This window comes from Suncus etruscus, chromosome 8 (genome assembly GCF_024139225.1).
Source record: "Suncus etruscus isolate mSunEtr1 chromosome 8, mSunEtr1.pri.cur, whole genome shotgun sequence".
NCBI lineage: Eukaryota > Metazoa > Chordata > Mammalia > Eulipotyphla > Soricidae > Suncus > Suncus etruscus.
Genome location: NC_064855.1, coordinates 41,530,142 through 41,548,988, shown reverse-complemented (window position 1 = coordinate 41,548,988; position 18,847 = coordinate 41,530,142). Strand labels below are relative to the sequence as shown.

At 39.6% G+C, this 18,847-nt stretch overlaps 1 protein-coding gene across 3 annotated transcripts in view; it reads right to left on the bottom strand.

Annotated features, from left to right (window-relative positions):
- The window catches only part of WASF3 (WASP family member 3), a 174,935-nt gene that overhangs the window by 47,050 nt on the left and 109,038 nt on the right, over positions 1 to 18,847 (bottom strand). For all 3 annotated transcript variants that reach the window (XM_049778241.1, XM_049778243.1, XM_049778242.1), the window contains exon 3: positions 1,222 to 1,364. In XM_049778241.1, coding sequence (XP_049634198.1) covers positions 1,222 to 1,354 — 133 coding nt within the window. In that variant the 5' untranslated portion in view covers positions 1,355 to 1,364. The remainder of the gene's footprint in view (positions 1 to 1,221; positions 1,365 to 18,847) is intronic.

Here is an 18,847-nt window from a genome sequence, read left to right as displayed (position 1 = left end):
AGAAAGAAAGAAAGAAAGAAAGAAAGAAAGAAAGAAAGAAAGAAAGAAAGAAAGAAAGAAAGAAAGAAAGAAAGAAAGAAAGAAAGAAAAACAGTATCATCTCACAACAGTAAGAATGCTGTATATTAAAAAAGACTGAGTAGAAGCCGGAGAGTTGGTGCTATAGGTAAGGTATCTGCCTTGCAAGTGCTAGCCAAGGAAGGACCGAGGTTTGATCTCCCAGCTTCCCATACGGTCCCCCCAAGCCAGGGGCAATTTCTGAGCACTTAGCCAGGAGTAACCCCTGAGCATCAAACAGGTGTGGCCCAAAAAAAAAACCAACAAAAAAAATCCCAAAAAACTGAGTATAGTTGGTACTGGAGGGGATGTGGTGAGAATTCACTGATCACTACTGATAAGAATGTAAACTGGTTCAACTTCTCTGGGAGGCAATATGGATAACTCAGATTAGTGTGAATAGAACTTCCATACAACCCAGCAATAATAGTTCTAGGCATCTACTCTCAAAACACATACAAAAAAATTCAAAGGGTATATGCACCAACTATACACCTTTGATCATTGTAGTACTTAGTACAATAGTCAAGATATCAAAGCAACCCAAAAGCCCAACATTTATTTGGTATTTACTTATCCATTCTTTTTGTTTGTTTTGTTTTGGTTTGGTTTTGGGTCACACCCAGCAGTGTTCAGAAGTTACTCCTGGCAGGCTCTGGGGACTATGAGATGCCAAGGATCAAACCCAGGTTTGACCACATGCAAGGCAAACACCCTACCTGCTGTGCTATTTATCCATTCTTGATGAACGGATTAAGAAGCTGTATATTTATATAATAGAATATAATGTAGTGGTAAGAAATGAGAAAGTCATGCAATTTGCTGCTTACATGGATGGAACTAAAGGATATCATTCTGAATGAAGTCAATCAAAAGGATAGATACAGAATGATTCTCTGATAGAGTAAAGAGAGCAGAAAATGGCCAAAGGTAACAGAAATGGATTGCTGGTTCACAGAACTAAGTTTATAGGGTGTTAGTATGAGGTGGGGAGAATGAGATTTTCATGGAGGGAAATAGGCACTCTGGAAGTGGGTGTGGTGTTAGAAAGAAGTAAGCAGGAAACTATTATTAACAGTATTTCAAATCAAAGCAGCTCAATAAAAACGGGGGATAAATAAATGATATAAAACCCAGAGGTGTCCTGGAGACGGGATGACTCACTTAGACTGCTTAGCTGGCGGATGATAGCTGCGAGGGTACTGTTGGTTACACACTCAAGTTCGCTGGTAATCCCTTCAGGCAGAGCTCCCCGGCACAAGTGCCGGGGTTCGATGTTCCTCTTCACTAAAGGCATGGCTTGCAGTCTAAAAATGTAAAAGAATAACAACACATTATTTAAAGTTCATACTATGGGTCTTTGCTTGTTTTGGTTTTGGAGCCACACCTGGCAGTACTCAGGGGTTAGTCCAGGCTCTGGCCTCAAAAATTACTCCTGGTAGGCTCTCTGAAGGACCATGTGGGATGCCAAAGATCAAACCTGGGTCATTCATGTGTAATACAAGTGCCCTACCCACTGTGCTATTGCTCTGACCCCAAGTTCACCCCTCATGTTTTTAATAAATCTAGCACTTTAATTCTCTTGAGCAAGTATTCTTGTCCAGGAGTTTCATCATCGATGATTTCTATCTGAATCATCTCAATCTGCAACAGATGTTGAATTTCTTAAATGAATTTTATGGGCTTCAAAAACTGAACCACAGTATTGTCTTTCTTACCTTTCTTCAAAAACACTATGCAAGGTATCCAATGAAGACAGTGAACAGACAACATGCAATTTTCCTAGCACCAAAATAAGGAGAAGTAAATAAGGAGTAAGATATAGGCACTAGGAGCAAGAGAGGTCTCAACCACCCCAAAGTGTGGGCAGTTTTAGCAGATTGAGACAGAGAACAGGTCCATGGAGGACACAGGAGCTTATGTCTCCCTTTCCTGCTCAGAAGTTCGGGAACAGGAAGCAATATGATAGATAAAATGGGAGATGGAAAGATATGAGAACAGAAATGGTTCCTGCGAACAATTTTCTTCTCCAGTCCCAAGCTGCCCATTCTCCACCGCCACCGATAGCAAGGCTTATTCTTTTGAAAATGTAAATTTAGAGGATCTAGATTTGAGCTAGCACTTAAAGTCAAAGCTATGTAATGCATGGAACCCACAGTACTAAGTCAAAGTCAGAGGTCCGCATATTTATTTGGCCTATCACCCCCTTTTCAGAAAAATAAATGTAATGGCTCCTGAAAACTACCATTAAAACAAACAAAATCACTAATTGTACCTAAGGCTACTAATGGCCTCCTCAAGTAGTTCAGTGTCATCCCAGGGGATGGTTACTACACACTGCAGGGAACACTGGTTACACAGAACAGTCAGCTCACTTCCCTACCCCAAATCTGCAGCTCCCTTCTCCACTGGCTCCCAGAATGCTGGCAGCTTGTCTCTTGTGTTTTGTTTTGTGGCCACATCCAGAATCACTCAGGGCTCATTCATGGCTCTGGGCTTATTCCTAACAGGACTAAGAGGATCATAGGTGGTGATAGGAATCAAACCAGGGTTAGCCATATGCAAGACAAGTGCCTTAACCGCTGGACTATCTTTCTGGTCCAGGTAGCTTGGTTTTCATTCCTCAACCAGAGAAAATAGAATACTCCCTTGGAGAATGTTGGAAGGGAAAACTGTACAAACTCTGCATGTGGGGCAGCATATTCTTCTACTGAAGCTGCTGACCAGGTTACCCTGTAGTGCCACTACCAATCACTCCCAGAACATAACTTAAATCAGGACAGAGAATGAAGGTTCACAGCCAATGACAATCCGAGGAAGTCCTTGTACCCATCACCAGAAAAGATGTTACGGGTGCCAGGGAGATGGTTTAAAAGAGTTGGAGAGCATGCCTGGCACAAAATAGATACTGAACTATCAACTCATGTATGCCCAAAATACCACTGAGCTCAAACACTAAATCACTCATGTACATAGATAAGCAGTACTGACAGTGGCTTGGGACCTTCTGACTTTGGGGGGAGGGCTTCTTGTACACACACAAAAGTAGATAAAAATTAAGATAAAATATCAGAGTCCAGAGTGATAGCACAGGGGATAGGGAATTTGCATCACAAGTGGTTAATCCAGGCTTGATCCTAGGCAATCCATATGATCCATCGAGCATGCCAGGAGTGATGTCTGAGCACAGAGCCAGGAGTGACACTGGATGTGCCCCCTAGTGTTTGTAGTTGAGTTTTTTAAGTCATAAAAAGAACAACCCCCCTTAATCAGTAAAACATTCCCACCACAAGTGCACTCCATCTCCCTCCTCCCCCAACCCCTGCCTGTATTGAGACAAGCATTCTACTTCTCTCATTCATTAACATTGTCACAATAGTTGTTAGTATAGTTATTTCTCTAACTGTACTCACCACACATTGTGGTGAGCTTCATAGAATAGGCCAAACCTTCTGGAGCTTATCTCTATTGTCTTTGGGCATTATTACAATAATGTACTTTATTTTTCTTAAAACCCATAGATGAGTGAGACTATTCTGTGTCTATTTCTCTCCCTCTGACTTATTTCACTAAGCATAATAGTTTCCATGCCCATCATGTATAAGAAAATTTCATGACTTCATCTCTCCAGAGAGCTACAAAATATTCATATGTATATGAACCACAGTTTCTTTAGCCATTCATCTGTTGAAGGGCATCTTGTTGCTTTCAGATTCTGGCTATTGTAAATAGTGCTACAATGAACATAGGTATGCAGAGGCATTTTTGTATTGCGTTTTTGTATTCCCAGAGTATATCTCCAGGAGTGGTATCGCTGGATCATATGATACCTTAATTTCCAGTGGTTTGTTTTTTGGGGGCACACACCCAGTGATGCTCAGGGGTACTCCTGGTTATGAGCTCAAAAATCGCTCCCGGCTTGAGGGACTTTATGGAACACCAGGGACTGAACCGAGGTCCATCCTGGATCAGCCTCATGCAAGGCAAATGGCCTACCACTGCACTATCACTCTAGCCCCTTGAATTTCCAGTTTTTTGAGGAATCTCCATATTGTTTTCCAGAAGGGCTGAACTAGATGGCATTCCCACTCGCAGTGAATGAGAGTTCCTTTCTCCCAACATCCCCAGAAGCACAAATTGTTCTTGTTCTTTGAGATGTGTGCCAGTCTCTATGGCACATGTCTCATTGTTGTTTTGATTTGCATCTCCCTAATGATTATAATGTAGAGGTAAGTGTGAGTAATGTGGAGGATTTCTTCATGTGCCTATCGGCCATTTGTATTTCTTCTTCGAGAAATTGTTCATTTCTTCTCCCCATTTTTGATGGATTAGATATCTTTTTCTTGTTAAGTTCTGTCACTACCTTGTATATCTTAGATATGAGCCCCTGATCTGATGGGTACTGGGTGAATAGCTTCTCCCATTCTGTGGGTGGCCTTTGTATCCTAGCCACTGTTACCTTTGAGGTGCAAAAGCTTCTCAGATTAATATAATCCTATCTGTTTATCTCCACTTACACTTGTTTGGAGAGTGATGTTTCCTCCTTAAAGATGCCTTTAGTCTCAATGTCATAAAGTGTCTTGCCTACCTGTTGTTCTATATACCTTACAGTTTTGGTCTGATATAAAGTCTTTAAACCATTTGGATTTGACCTTTGCGCATGGTGTTAGATGGAAGTCTGAATTTGCTATTTGCAAGTGGCTGACCAGTTTTCCCAAAACCAGTTCTTAAAGAGCCTTTCCTTGTCCCTTTATCAAAGATTAACTCATTGTATGTCTGGAGAACATTCTCTGAATATTCAAGTCTTTTCTACTGATTTGAGGATCTGTCTTTATTCCATTACCATGCTATTTTAATGACTATTGCTTTGTATAGTTTAAAGTTGGGAAAAGTGATACATACCATGGTCCTTTTCCTAAGATTTGCTCTAGCTATTCATGGGTGTTTATTGTTCTAAATGAATTTCAAGAGTGTTTGATCCACTTCTTTGAAGAATGTCATGAGTATCTTTAGAGGGATTGCATTGAATCTGTAGAATGCGTTAGAGAGTATTGCCATTTTAATGATGTTAATTCTACTAATTCATGAGCAGGGTATGTGTCTCCATTTCCTTGTGTCCTCTTTTATTTCTTGAAGCAGGGTTTTGTAGTTTTCTTTGTATATGTCCTTCACGTCTTTAGTTAAGTTGACTCCAAGATATTTGAGTTTGTGTGGCATTAATGTGAATGGATATTTTTAATGTCTATTTCTTCTCTACCATTATTGGTGTATAAGAAGGCCATTGATTTTTGGTGTATGATTCTATTGTTTCTAGAAGCTTTTTGGTAGAGTCTTTGGCTTTCTAAATATAGTATCATGCCATCTGCAAACAGTGAGAGCTTGACTTCTTCCTTTCCTATTTGGATGCTCTTGATATCTTTTTCTTGCCTAATCACTATGGCAAAAACTTCCAGCATTATGTTGAATAGGCATGGTGATAGACGACAGCCTTGTCTTGTGTCAGATTTTAGAGGAAAGGCTTTTAGTTTATCTCCATGGACAATGATATTTGACATTGGCTGTGGTAGATGGCCTTGACTATATTGAGAAAAGCTCCTTCCATTTCCATCTTGATGAGAAAAGAAAGGGTGTTAGACCTTATCAACTGCTTACACTGCATCTATTGATATGATCATGTGGTTTTTATTTTTCTGTTTTGCTGATATAGTGTATTATGTTGATTGATTTACGTATGTTAAACCATCCTTGCTTTCCCAGAATGAAACCTACTTGATCACTTGGTTGTGGTGTATGACTTTCTTGATGAGGCACTGGATCCTATTTGCCAGGATTTTGTTGAGGATCTTTGCACCTGTGTTCATCAGAGATATTGGTCTTTAGTTTTCTTTTTTGCAGCATTTCTGTCTGGTTTTGGTATCAGGGTGATGTTATCTTAATAAAAACTATTTGGGACTGTTCCTATTTCTCAATTTTATGAAAGAGCCTGAAAAGGATTGGTAGTAGTAGTTCCTCTTGAAAGGTTTGAAAGAATTCATTAGTAAATCTATCTGGACATGGGCTTTTGTTTTTGAGAAGACTTTTTTTTTTTTTTTGATGACCATTTTAGTTTCCTCAGTAGTGATTGGTCTGTTTAGGTAGGCTAGATCATCCTGCATTAACCATGGATTATAAGCGACCAAGAATTTATCCATTTCTTCCAGGTTCTCATGTTTTGTGGCATAGAGTTTCTCAATGTAGTCTGTGATTACACATTAATCTCTGCAGTTTCTGTAGTGATCTCCCCCTTATCACTTTTTTACCCGGTTTATTAAGTTTCTCTCTACCTTTATTTGTGAGTTTTGCTGGGGCTTATCAATCTTGTTTATTTTTTCAAAGAACCAACTTTTGCTTTCATCAATCTTTCAGATTGTTTATGGATTTCCACTTCATTGATTTCTGCTCTAAGCTTTATTATTTTCTTCTGCCTAGTGATTTTTGGTTCCTTTCATTGATAATTTTTTAATTTTATAAGCTGTTCCATAAGCTATTTATGTAGGCCCCTTCTTCCTTCCTGATGTTTACTTGCAAAGCTATAAATTTTCCTCTTAGTGCCACTTTTGCTGTATCCCATAAGTTTTGGTAATTTGTGTCTTCATTGTCATTTGCTTTCTGGAATGTTTTGATTTCCTCTTTGATTTCATCTCTGACCCACTGGTTGTTCAGTAATGTGCTGTTTAATTTCTAGGTATTACAGTTTTTCTTCTGTTTCCCTTTGTAGTTCATTTCTAATTGTAGTGCCTTATGATCTGAGAAGGTAAATGAAACAATTTCTATCTTATTGACTTTACGAAGGTATGTTTTATGTGCCAGTATGTGGTCTATCCTGGCAAATGACCCATGTGCATTGGAGAAGAATGTGTATCCAGTTTTCTGGGGATGGAATGCCTTATATATATATATATATATATATATATATATATATATATATATATATATATATATATATATATATACTAGTCCACTTTCTTCCATTTCTCTTTTCAGAGCTAGTATATTCTTATTAGGTTTCAGCCTGGTTGACCTATCAAGAGGTGAGAAGGTAGTGTTGAGGTCTCCCTCTATTATATTGCTATTAATGTATTCTTTTTTTTTTTGTTTTTGGGCCACACCCGTTTGACGCTCAGGGGTTACTCCTGGCTATGGGCTCAGAAATCGCCCCTGGCTTGGGGGGACCATATGGGACGCCGGGGGAATCGAACCGCGGTCCTTCCTTGGCTAGCGCTTGCAAGGCAGACACCTTACCTCCAGCGCCACCTACCCGGCCCCATATTCTTTTAGATTTTTTTTAACAATTGTATTAAGTATCTTGCTGGTCCCTCCTTAGATGCATTTATGTTTAGAAATGAGATTTCTTCCCATTGTATATACCCTTGACTAGTACTAAATGTCCATCTTCGTCCCTTACAACTTTTCTGAGTTTGTGATATAATATGGCTACTCCAGCCTTTTTTTTTTAAGGGAGTTGTTTGCTTGGATGATTTTCTTCAAACTTTTGATTTTGAGTCTATGTTTGTTCTGACTATTCAGATGTGTTTCTTGTAGGCAGAGTGTTGGATTCAGGCTTTTGATATATTTTGCCACTCTTTCTCTCTTAACTGGTGCATTTAGTCCATTGACATTGAGAGATATAATTGTCATGTGATATAGTTTCATCTTTGTGTAGAAGTGTGCTGTGTCTGTTGGTCTGTCCTGTCTTAAAGTAGACCTTCCAGTTCTTCTTTTAAGGCCTATTTGAGTCTGTAAAGTTTCTGAACTTTTTTTTTTTTTTTTTATCTGTGAAGCTATGGATACTTCCTTCAAGCCTGAAAGTGAGCCTGATTGGGTGCAGTATTCTATGCGAAGCACTCATTTTGTCGAGTTTTGTCAATATATCCCACCACTGCCACCTGGCCTTGATGGTTTCTTGTGACAGGTCTGCCGTAAATCTTAAGGATGCTCCTTTGAATGTAATTTCCCTTTTTGAACTTGCTGCTTTCAGTATTCTATCCCAATCTGTGGGATTCGTCATTGTAACTAGGATGTGTCTTGGGATGTTTCTCTTCAGGTTTCTTTTAGTTGGTACTCTTTGGGCATGTAGGGTTTGGTCGCATGCAGTCTTTAGCTTTTGGAGTTTCTCTGCAATGATGTCCTTGGCTGTTGACTCTTCCTTGGGATTTTCTTCTTGAGTCTCTGGGACTCCAATGATTCTTATGATCTTTCTGTTAAGTTTATCAAAGACTTCTATTTTCATCTTTTCACATTCTTTTTCCATTGTTTGATCATTTGCCTTAAGGCTCTTTACTAGTGTCTTCTGTTGTATGGAGCTTTTATGCATCTCATCTTCCAACTCACTGATTCAGTCTTCAGCTGTAGTTACTCTGTTGGAGGGGTTTTCTACTGAGGTTTTCATTTTGTCTACTAAGTTTTTCAGACCTATTATTTCGGTTTGGAGTTTTCTCATTTCTCTCTCTATATCTTCTTGATTCTTATTTGTGTTCCATTCAGCTCGATCTATGCTTTCTTTGATTCTTATAAGGATCTTCCATATTTCTTGTCTAAACTCCCTATATGAGAGGCTAATTAGGTAGTTGGCACTTTTTGGGTCATCAGAGCTGCCGTCTTCATTCTCTATGCCTGATGTTGACCTGCATGTTTCCCCATTGTCACGTTTGTTGTGTAGTTTTTTCATACATGTTATGGTAGAGTTCACTGGCTAGAAGATGCATGTGGTCGCATTCTTCTGGCTCCACCCTGCTTGGGCATTCCCAGCTCACCTCCACCAAGCAGCTTAGCAGGGACTTCTAGGCTAGGTATGGTCTCAAAAGCCACAACAATGGTCAGGATCCTGCCCCGTGCAATAAAGTGTCAACTTTTCCTTAGGTAGGCATGTGTTTCTTATTCAATAAATCTACAGTTCATACACAAGTAGAAAACTTCAAGCTTGCAACTGACATAGTATAACTATGCTCAACTTGCAAACCTCTAAGAAAAAGTGTAAAAGATTGACTAAGAAAGCTATTATTTCTTTCTGAGAAAATCAATTCAAGTAACTGGAGAGTATGTAATCACAATGCTATAAATTAAAAAACCAGAATTCTTCATAAAGTTAAAAAGGAAAAATCTCAGTGTGGGAGCCTTCCCTTTCCCAAGTCTATGTACCAATGCAGTGCATACACCCACTATTCTCCTCCCACTCCCTCTTTTTAACAGACTTTGGGGCTTCTCCGTGTGATCCATGAGGAGGGTTTCCCTGATATCCACCCCAGGAAACCATGATTAAATAGATTTTTCAATGGAAGTTGCCGCTGATCTCTTGGCCTCCCTATATCTCACAGTTTCTGTTGACTTTATCTTAAAACTCCACAGTAAGTCTGGAGGACAGACAGGTAATATGGCTGATCTTCATTCCTTCCTCCACTTACTATGCACAGCCACCAGCTGTGTATCTATGTTGGTGTATCTATGCTTGCAAACTGTTTTTGCTCCTAGAGACAGTTCTTAGATGTCAATATTTAGGAACTAACTCTTCAATTTTAGGTTCCACACTATGCTTCTCACTGTCTACAATACTGAAACATGTCTAAGGGATAAAGACAGGCACCAGATGATACATCCATCATGGTTGGGAATTCAAATAAAGGCAGAGATCATATTAAGTGATATCACACCTTGGGTACAAGAGTGCAAACTGAGAACACTGGATTAGGAGAAAATAAGTAGACTGGAGTTAACACAGGGCCTGGCCACTTTGGTAGTGGTGAGGTAACTATGCTCACCAAAACCTTAAATTTTATCATCAGTGAAAACACATTAACTGTAACAAAAAATTTTAAAGAAAGTCCTAATTTTGTGAATATGTCTGGTGCCAGAGACCCATGCCCACCTACCTAAGACTCTAGTTTCCTCCTCTCTGAATACTTAGACTTAAGTTGTTCTGTTATAACAACCTTCACTCCTCAATTCTGATATTCTCTGCATTTGTCTAAACAGAGGGTGGCAGAGAGAGAAGATACCATTGTCTTCCCAATTTTAAAAATATCTGTTAATAGATGCCTTTTTAAATGTCCTCACCTGGCATTGACTTCTAAGGCTTTCCAATGTAGTGCTAAATACTATAGAGCATGTAATTTTTTCATCTAGACAGCCTTAATTTTATCTGACACAAATCTAGTTTTGAGTAAAGGAGGGAAAAAGTGTTGAGTTAGTCCTTCCTTAAAAATGCTTTGCAATTATGAACTAACTCAATGAATTACCAACCAACTACATTCAGTATGCTATTAAATTCCTTCAGTAGAAGAAATAAAATTAATCTGATTCATCAAGGACTACTAAGCAGATATTTATTAGAAGATCATTAAAATTTCTGTTTGGACTTAACTAGAGCTAAACTTGCTGTTTACTTTCTGGGAAATGTGTCAACTGAAAGAGACAACTTGATTCACCAACCATGAACCAGATTCCAAACAAACAGAAAACAGGACTGATTCCTGCCTAAGGAACATGAAGGTGGGACCCAGCATTCAACCCTGTAATTATTCTCTTGATGTATAGAAACATGAAATCACTGACCACCACCAAAACAGAGACTGGCAGTCAGCACTGAGAATCCAATAAAAGGAAGGAAAAAAACTGGTAAAGTTGGGAAAAACTGCCTGGTTTCCTTTATACTGACCCCATATGTACAGAAAGTTGCTGCCAACCACCTCTGCTCCCAATCAGGGAGTGATACATAAGGTTTAATGGTGTCCTCAACTTCACATAGGCATTTCCACAATCAAGTCCTGCACCTCCATCCCAGGCTGTCATCTGTTTTTCAAAGGGCTTGGTTGTGACAAGTAGCACTGTGGAGAGTCTAAGAATGCATGTCAGGGGGGCATCTGAGGCCTATTCACAGATCACCCCAAGTGGTGATTGGCCTGGAGAGTCCAGGGCAATGCCAGGGTCACACTAAAAGTGCCTGGAAAATGTCCTGAAGATGGGGAGAGGGTAGCAAGGGAGAACCCTGATAGGGGAAGTATACCTATGAAAGAACAGAGCAGGTTACCCTGTGAGATACTGAAATACCAACAATGCCCTGCTGAGCTATCAAGAAGGTACCAAAAAGTACCACTGGCCTTTCAAACAGTGTATGGCTGCATTGTAAGAACAAATGGGTTAGCATGGTGGAAACAAACTAAGTCTCACCTCTAACGCACCCGTAGGGCCATGAACCATGGGACTCATGTTCCAGGGCTCAGTTACAGAAAGAACAGGTTGGGGGGAAGAAGATTTAAGGTTCTATAAATCAAAAGGAGGGGCCTCTGATGACTGCCCTCAAAAATGCTGAGGGTAAAATTCCAAACCCTATCCCCAGGACCCTCTGCAAGAGGCAGCATGTCCCAGGGCTAGATTCTTTCTCACAGGCCTGCAAGTGTAATGTTCATCACAGACTTGCAAGTGTGTCCACTCCCAACAGCCTTAGCTTCAAGTACCACATTACAGAAGCTAAATTTAGGCGTTGGGATTCAGAGGCCTCCAGGGCCTTACTCAGTAGTACGCAGGGCCACATGGTACCAGAGACTGGTCCAGGGCTGGACATATAAAGGGTATGCATCTTAAACCCTGCAACAGTTCCCTGTCCTTGACTTTAACAGCACTATCCTTATAGTGACATCCTTAACATTTTCCCTCTAATTTCATTATTGTGAATTAGCCTAAACATGATTTTCCCTACTTATTTGCAATGCCAGGCACAACCCTGGCATTTAAGTTCTCTAAGTAGTACTTTCCTAATTAAGGTCAAATGATTCAAGAATTTCAAAGGCATATCAATGTGCTTTTTATTCTGTCAAATTTCCTATCTCCCTGACCACTTTCTAAAATGTTTTATATATATATATATATTTTTTTTTGGGGGGGGGGGGGTTTTGGGTCATGCCCGGCAGCGCTCAGGGGTTACTCCTGGCTCTATACTCAGAAATCGCTCCTGGCAGGCTCGGGGGACCATATGGGACGCCGGGATTCGAACCGATGACCTTCTGCATGAAAGGCAAACACCTTACCTCCATGCTATCTCTCCGGCCCCAAATGTTATATATTGACAATTATTTCCCTATAGTATGATCAAGTGGAAGGGCATTTTATTTCTCCTAAAAGAAAGCTACAGAAAAAATCAAACCTATAAAGCTTTGAGCATTCCTTTTCTTATCTTTTCTTGTGAACAGATGCTAAAGCACCAAGGTGATCTCTTTGAGATGAACACTCATATTAGTAATCCAAAGAGTTAGTGGACCTTTTGCAAGTTTCTGCTATAAATTTTCAGTTTAATTTCACTCGCTACATCTGTTAGTGTTTATGAGGTACTGGAGGTACTGGAGGTTGAACTTGGGGCCTGGATTATTTCAAGGAATGCAATTCAGCCCTAGTATAACATTCAATTTGTTGGATTTATTTTATAATCCAGAAAATGGTCTATAATAGTTAATACTCCATATGCTCCTCAAAAAATGTATTGGCTACAAGGAATAAGAATGTTGCTTTGTGTCCTTAATATTTAGCCTATTTGTTCTCTGAATTATTTATTATTAAAATAATTATTTTATTGTTTTAGAAATCACAAGCCATATCATGATTCTCTGCAGGCTTAATGGCTCAGTATTCAAACCACAAGAACCACAAGCTCTATGTTCAGCTTCTATCTGGGCAATCATTACTCAGAGACTTGCACTGAAAGGCATGCATTCTACCACTGAGTTAACTCTTGGTCCCATGAATGATGAACTGAGAGGAGCAAAGTTTCCAATAATTATGGACTGCATCCATTTTTTTCCTTGAGCTCTAGTCCTTTTATTTTGAGGTCAGCTACTAAATATATATACATTCAAATTATAAAATCTAGGAGGAAAAAATGTCAACATCAATATGTGGTTAACCATTTTTAGACCAACATGTATGTACTTTGTAGGGTTTGGGATTTCTATTTTTTATTTTGGGCCACATCTGACAGTACTCAGAATATACTCTAGACTGCATTCAGATACCATTCCTGATGGAACTCCAGGGACAAACCATATGTAGTGTCAGGGTTAATTGTAAAAACAAGCACTCCCCCCCCCCACAACTACTAGTCCACTCCATCTCAACAAGTAGTTTGATATTAGAAGTCATTTGTAATTTTAATCAATATTTAGATAGTATAATTTTCCTTTTAAAATTTAACCTTTCGAGAAGACTCAACATACCAGGACTCTTGGGTGTCTTCGACTGGTATGTTGGGGGCTCTGGGCAGGACAGCTAGCCATAGGCCCCCTGGGCTGACCACTTAGTTCAGGGGACTGAGATCCCCCCCATGCCAGACTGGTCTTCATGGCCACGCCTGGTAAATCGGGCCCTGAAGGGAGGAGGGTGGGGGAAAGAAATTCCTCCCCTATGGATACTGGACCCCATTCAGGAGTTTTTTTTCTTACTAGTATTCACTTTCAAAAATGTGCGGGCGCATTTGCATACATACTTTATAACAAAACTCAAAAATATTCTTAATTCTCGACTGTTTCTAAGAAAAAAATGAAATTCCCTAGATTTGGAGGATAATATTCAAATAGGTCTCTAAAATCAGTGTACATATAGACATGACTTCCTACACAGTGGTCCTCTTTGACTGCCAAGCCTAATCCATAAACAATTCATCTATACAATGTAAATAGCCCCTCTGATATATTTCACCTCCCCCACAACAGAGTCCCTTCTACTCCCTCATCTTCCAATCCGGATTCATTATCTTACCCTCAATTAACCCTCTTTACCCTCAGTTCTTTGTTAGGCACCAAGAACGACCTCCTGCCCCAACAAATTCTGCCCTTTCGCACACCCCTACAAAGCTCATTATTACTCCTTACCTCTCTCACCCCCAACCATTAGTACCCCACATTTACCATTTTTAACTTTAGTACTACACAGTCATAATCACAGACCAAAGTCGTGCATTAGATTTAACAACCCCCAACTATTTCAAAAGACATAAAATGGACACATATGTCTTTTGAATATTTTATGTGTATTTTCTTGAACAGCTATAACTCTTTCTAAATAATCTTTTACTGTGAAGATTCTACGCACTTTTTATCTTATCTTCTCTTTGTGAGATGTTCAATAAGGAATTTTGGTGGAAGAGCCCCTCAGTTCAATGCTTATGATTGAACCATGTCATGGGGATTGTTGGACTTGTTCTTATGGCCCCCATATGTGCTGATAACACCACGTGGCATTGTTCCTTGTTTGCATAGGCACATTAAAATGGGAAAATACTATACATACAAATAAGTTCTTATCTAATAGAGATTGGAACACACAAATCTTGTAGTGCTATGGGACAATACACCCTGAATATTGATATAATGACCTGGCACAGGCCTCAGAAGAATAGGCATCCTCCATTCACCCCTGAACTAGGGAAGCTAGCTGCGAAACATCCAAGGTTTTTTTATAACAACTTCTGGAAGCAATCCTCTACCAGGGTAGACCCTACTGCTGCTCTGACATCGACCTGCTCAAAAGAGACTTCCCTTAACACTAAGAAGACTTGACAACAACGACCTGCTTAAAGGATAGAGTTCTCTTCATTGCCCTTTAATTGTGAGGTGAAATGAGAGGATGCTCTGCACCATCCTGACTACAATGTAGGATATGCAGATTCCAGGATCTTTTTTTTTTTTTTTTTTTTTTTGGTTTTTGGGCCACACCCTGTGAGGCTCAGGGGTTACTCCTGGCTATGCGCTCAGAAGTTGCTCCTGGCTTCTTGGGGGACCATATGGGACGCCGGGGGATCGAACCGCGGTCCGTCCTAGGTTAGCGCAGGCAAGGCAGGCACCTTACCTCCAGCGCCACCGCCCGGCCCCTTCCAGGATCTTTAATACAGAAACATGATACCAACAACAGAGACTGTGTGAAAAATAAAAGTGTATTGGCACTACAAACAATGACCTGGATTGGACAAACTAGTTTGCCTGGAGCCTAGAGTTGGTCTTATGCCAGGAACTTCAGGGGTAGCATCTCCTTGTATTTAGGCCAAGGCTTTTCCTTTCCATGTCCCTCATATTTTGGTGGGCCTATGCAAACAATAATTGCCACTCTAACACCATTTTTACTGTGCTCCTTTGACTCTAATCCTTAAGAAAAGCAACCCACTTAAACTTTTGAGGTTAACTTAAACTAATACGAATGTGCATGGAAATGTAAAAGGTACTTTGCCTTCAATGTTTAAGGAGTTACATAGTTTTATGGCTTTAGATTGCTTTAGATTGCTGCTAAGAAATATTATGTACTACAATCTGGGGACTTGAGGGACAAAGTAATTGTACATGGGTTGTTTTCGTTTTTTTCTTTTCTTTTCTTTTCTTTTTTTTTTTTTTGGCTTTGGGCCACACCGGTGATGCTCAGGGCTTACTCCTGGCTATGCGCTCAGAAATCGCTCCAGGCTTGGGGGACCATATGGGACGCCGGGGGATTGAACCGTGGTCTGTCCCAGGCTAGCGCTGTCAAGGCAGACACCTTATCTCTAGCACCACCGCACCAGTCCCTTGTTTTATTTTTCTTAATGTTCTTTGGCTGAAAGTTCAAAGTTAAGATATCAGCAATGGGACTACTGAGAATTCTGTTTATGGGTGATTGTCCTTCCACTGTAACTTTACCTTGTCCTCTTTCTTTACATTTTTGTTCTCATAATTAAAAATTAAAAATTAATAAAAATTTTAATCTTTCTTTATTTTCATATTTAAAGTGGATTTATTTAAGAAAGTATATAGTTGGATCTTACCATTTTATCCAATTTTATCTCTAATGCTTAACTGATGAGTTTAGAAAATTTTGAGATAATTGTTAATATGGCAGAATTAAAACATTCCCTCCAGTTAGTTTTCTGCATTTTCCATTTGTTTTTTCTTTGGTTTATTATGCTTCTTTTTGGTCTCCTTTTCCCCCCCATTATCTATAGTGGTGCTGCTCTATCTCCTTAAACTTTTTAAATTCAATTTTAATTTGATTTCTTTAGTGGCTGTTCTCTATGTTAAACTTATTATAGTGAATATTCAAATAATAATAGGACACTAAAATTTACTACTATAATTTACTTTATTTTTTACTTTTTAAATTTTATTTTATTGAAACCAATGTGGTCTACAACGTCCTTTGTAATTGAATTTCAGATATATAGCAAGTCAGGGCCATTCCCGCCATCAATATCAACCTCCTTCCAGCAATAAACCCAGAGTACATCCAATACCACCACCCTCTGCCTGCTAGCCTGCCAGTATAACAAGCCCATTTTAAAATTAGACTGTTAAAGTTTATGTCTTTGGATTCTATTGCCATTATCTTTAACTTGGATATTTCCTTCTGAGAAAACTACTTTTTTAATATATTTATTTTAATCATAGTGGCTTACATATCATTGACAATAATAATTTAGGTACACATTCATAAAATCAGGGGAATTCCCATCACCGAATTGTCCTCTCTCCACTTCCGCTCCTGTCCCACCTCCCATATCCTCCTCGCTCACCCCCGGGGCTGCTAGAATAAGTGGTCCCCTTTGTACCTAGCTTAATACTTAGAAGTCCTACACCTGTTTGGTCTTGGTACCTCCCTTATTTCCCGCTCTAATCGGGAGGCAGGACTAGATGTTTCAAGTTATGTGGTTTTGTTTGAAGAAGAGAAAGGTAATAAACTGGAGAAAAAATCAAATATGCCAAAAATGGGCGGAGTCCTTCTGGAGACTCTCATCCTAGGTTTGAGAGACAAAGTGGAAAAGGAGGGTGAAACACCACAACAAAAGAAGTACAAAAAGAAGTGTCAAGTAAAATATCCAGTAAGCACTCCAACAATAAAGATAAGCACCACATAAAGGCCATGATCTTGAGATAAAAAAACATGGCAGAGCACATAAAGGAAGAAAATAAAGAAGAAGAAAAAAAACATATAAATGGAGACAACTTCAATAACCACACCAAAACAAAGAAATCAACAAAAACTAGATAAATAACTAAAAAAGAAAATTGCTTTGTGCTTTTTTGCCTTTTCTTTTCTTTTTTCTTCCCTCCTGCACAGGCACAATAAATAATGGGTCATTTGAAAAGGAATTCCCTTGGCCTAAGAGATACAGGGTTTCTCCATCCTTGAAATATATTGTCATGGGATTAAGTATAGACTCGTGTCAGATTCATTTACTCTCCTCTTGGTGCTTTTGTGGCGTATGGAAGACTTCTGCTCCATCTGGGTGATAAAATCAGACCTCTGTATCTAGAGATCTCGGTGTCTGCACAGGTCAGGGATTGGAACTTATGATGAAGTCTTTCTTTGTGGTTCTAGAAGTTCTGTTCCCTCAGTGTCATTTTAATCCTTCTTCTGTGGTTGGTGGTCTTGATCTTTGCACTGATCCTAGGCCTAGGATAGCATCTTTCCTTATGTTTTCAGAAGACTCATTCCATTGCAAATTGTCTCAGTCAGACCTCTGGAGCTAGAGATCATGGTTGTTGTGCAGGTCATAGCTCAATCCCTAGTGTAGGCCTTTTTTATTGGTCCCAGGATACATACAGTCAGGTCATGGTTCTATCAGCCAGTCATCTGTAAATCGCAGTCTTGGCATTTGGATAGACCAAAGGGTGACAAGTCTTCTGATTTTGTCTTATCGTTAGCTGGTGAGGTAGGATAACTTGCACTTAGGTCAAGTTGTTCCCAGATTCCTCGTTGTCAGGATATCATAATAGAGCTGGCACTTGTTGGTGTCCAAGCAGTATTAAGGATGTCCCGAATGGGATTTGTTTCTTGTGGATGTTGTGAAGAACTGTGTCATTTCTATGTCTATGATCCAGAGTTCAAGGCTGGATCGTTGCTGTCTAATCACCTGGGGTCTAAGTTGGGTCCATGTGACATATTTTCAAGGTGGGAGATGCCCCTGTATTGTAAACAAGTATGAGTTCTTATCCCTAGTAGATAAGAGCTCGTTTTTATACTTAAGATTTCCCCTTTTTTTAGTGTGCCTTTGCAGGGAGAAATGGTGCTATATTATATTGCCAGTGCATTTGAGGGTGGAAAGAGAAAACAAAAATAGGTCACACACCCAAAAATGATAAAAATAAAAATGTATGTGCTCACATATACATATAAAAAGAAAAAAGATTTTTTAAAAAATGAGGTAAAAAAGTAATTAAAGGAGCAAAGTGATGCAAGAGACTACTTTACATTAGGGGAAAAGCAGGTAAAGAGGTAGTGTAATACAGGTCTTATACTTATGATGGAAGTATAGATTTCCTCATTGTCTTTTGAGGTTTTCATGTGGTGTGTGGGTTCCCAGGTGCCTTTTCATCACACAACGTGACCCTCTTGAGAATGGCAAAAGGTGTGTGACAGGGAGGTCTTGGGAAGAGTTCTTGCATTGGGGATATTTTTAGCGCTAAGTCCAGTTTCAAGTAACAGTCCAAGTTAGGAAGGGTTGGTAAGGAGGACCTTGCAGCATGAGTCAGCAGGGGAGTTGGTTGCCTTTTCTTGTAGGGGACGAGGTGTGGGTTTGACTGGCTGTCCTTTCACTTGGGTGCTAGGTATTGGTTCGTTGGGGTAGGAGGTCAGTCTTGATGCCTAATGAATTAAGAACTGAGGGTGAAGAGTTTTAATGAGGTGGGAAATCTGGATGGGATTGAGAGGTGAAGGGATAGTCAGATTTCCGAAGGGGGGAAAGTGTAAAGTATATGGAAGGGACAGGAGAGAAGAAAAGAGAAAATAAATTAAGAAGAAAAGGAGAGGG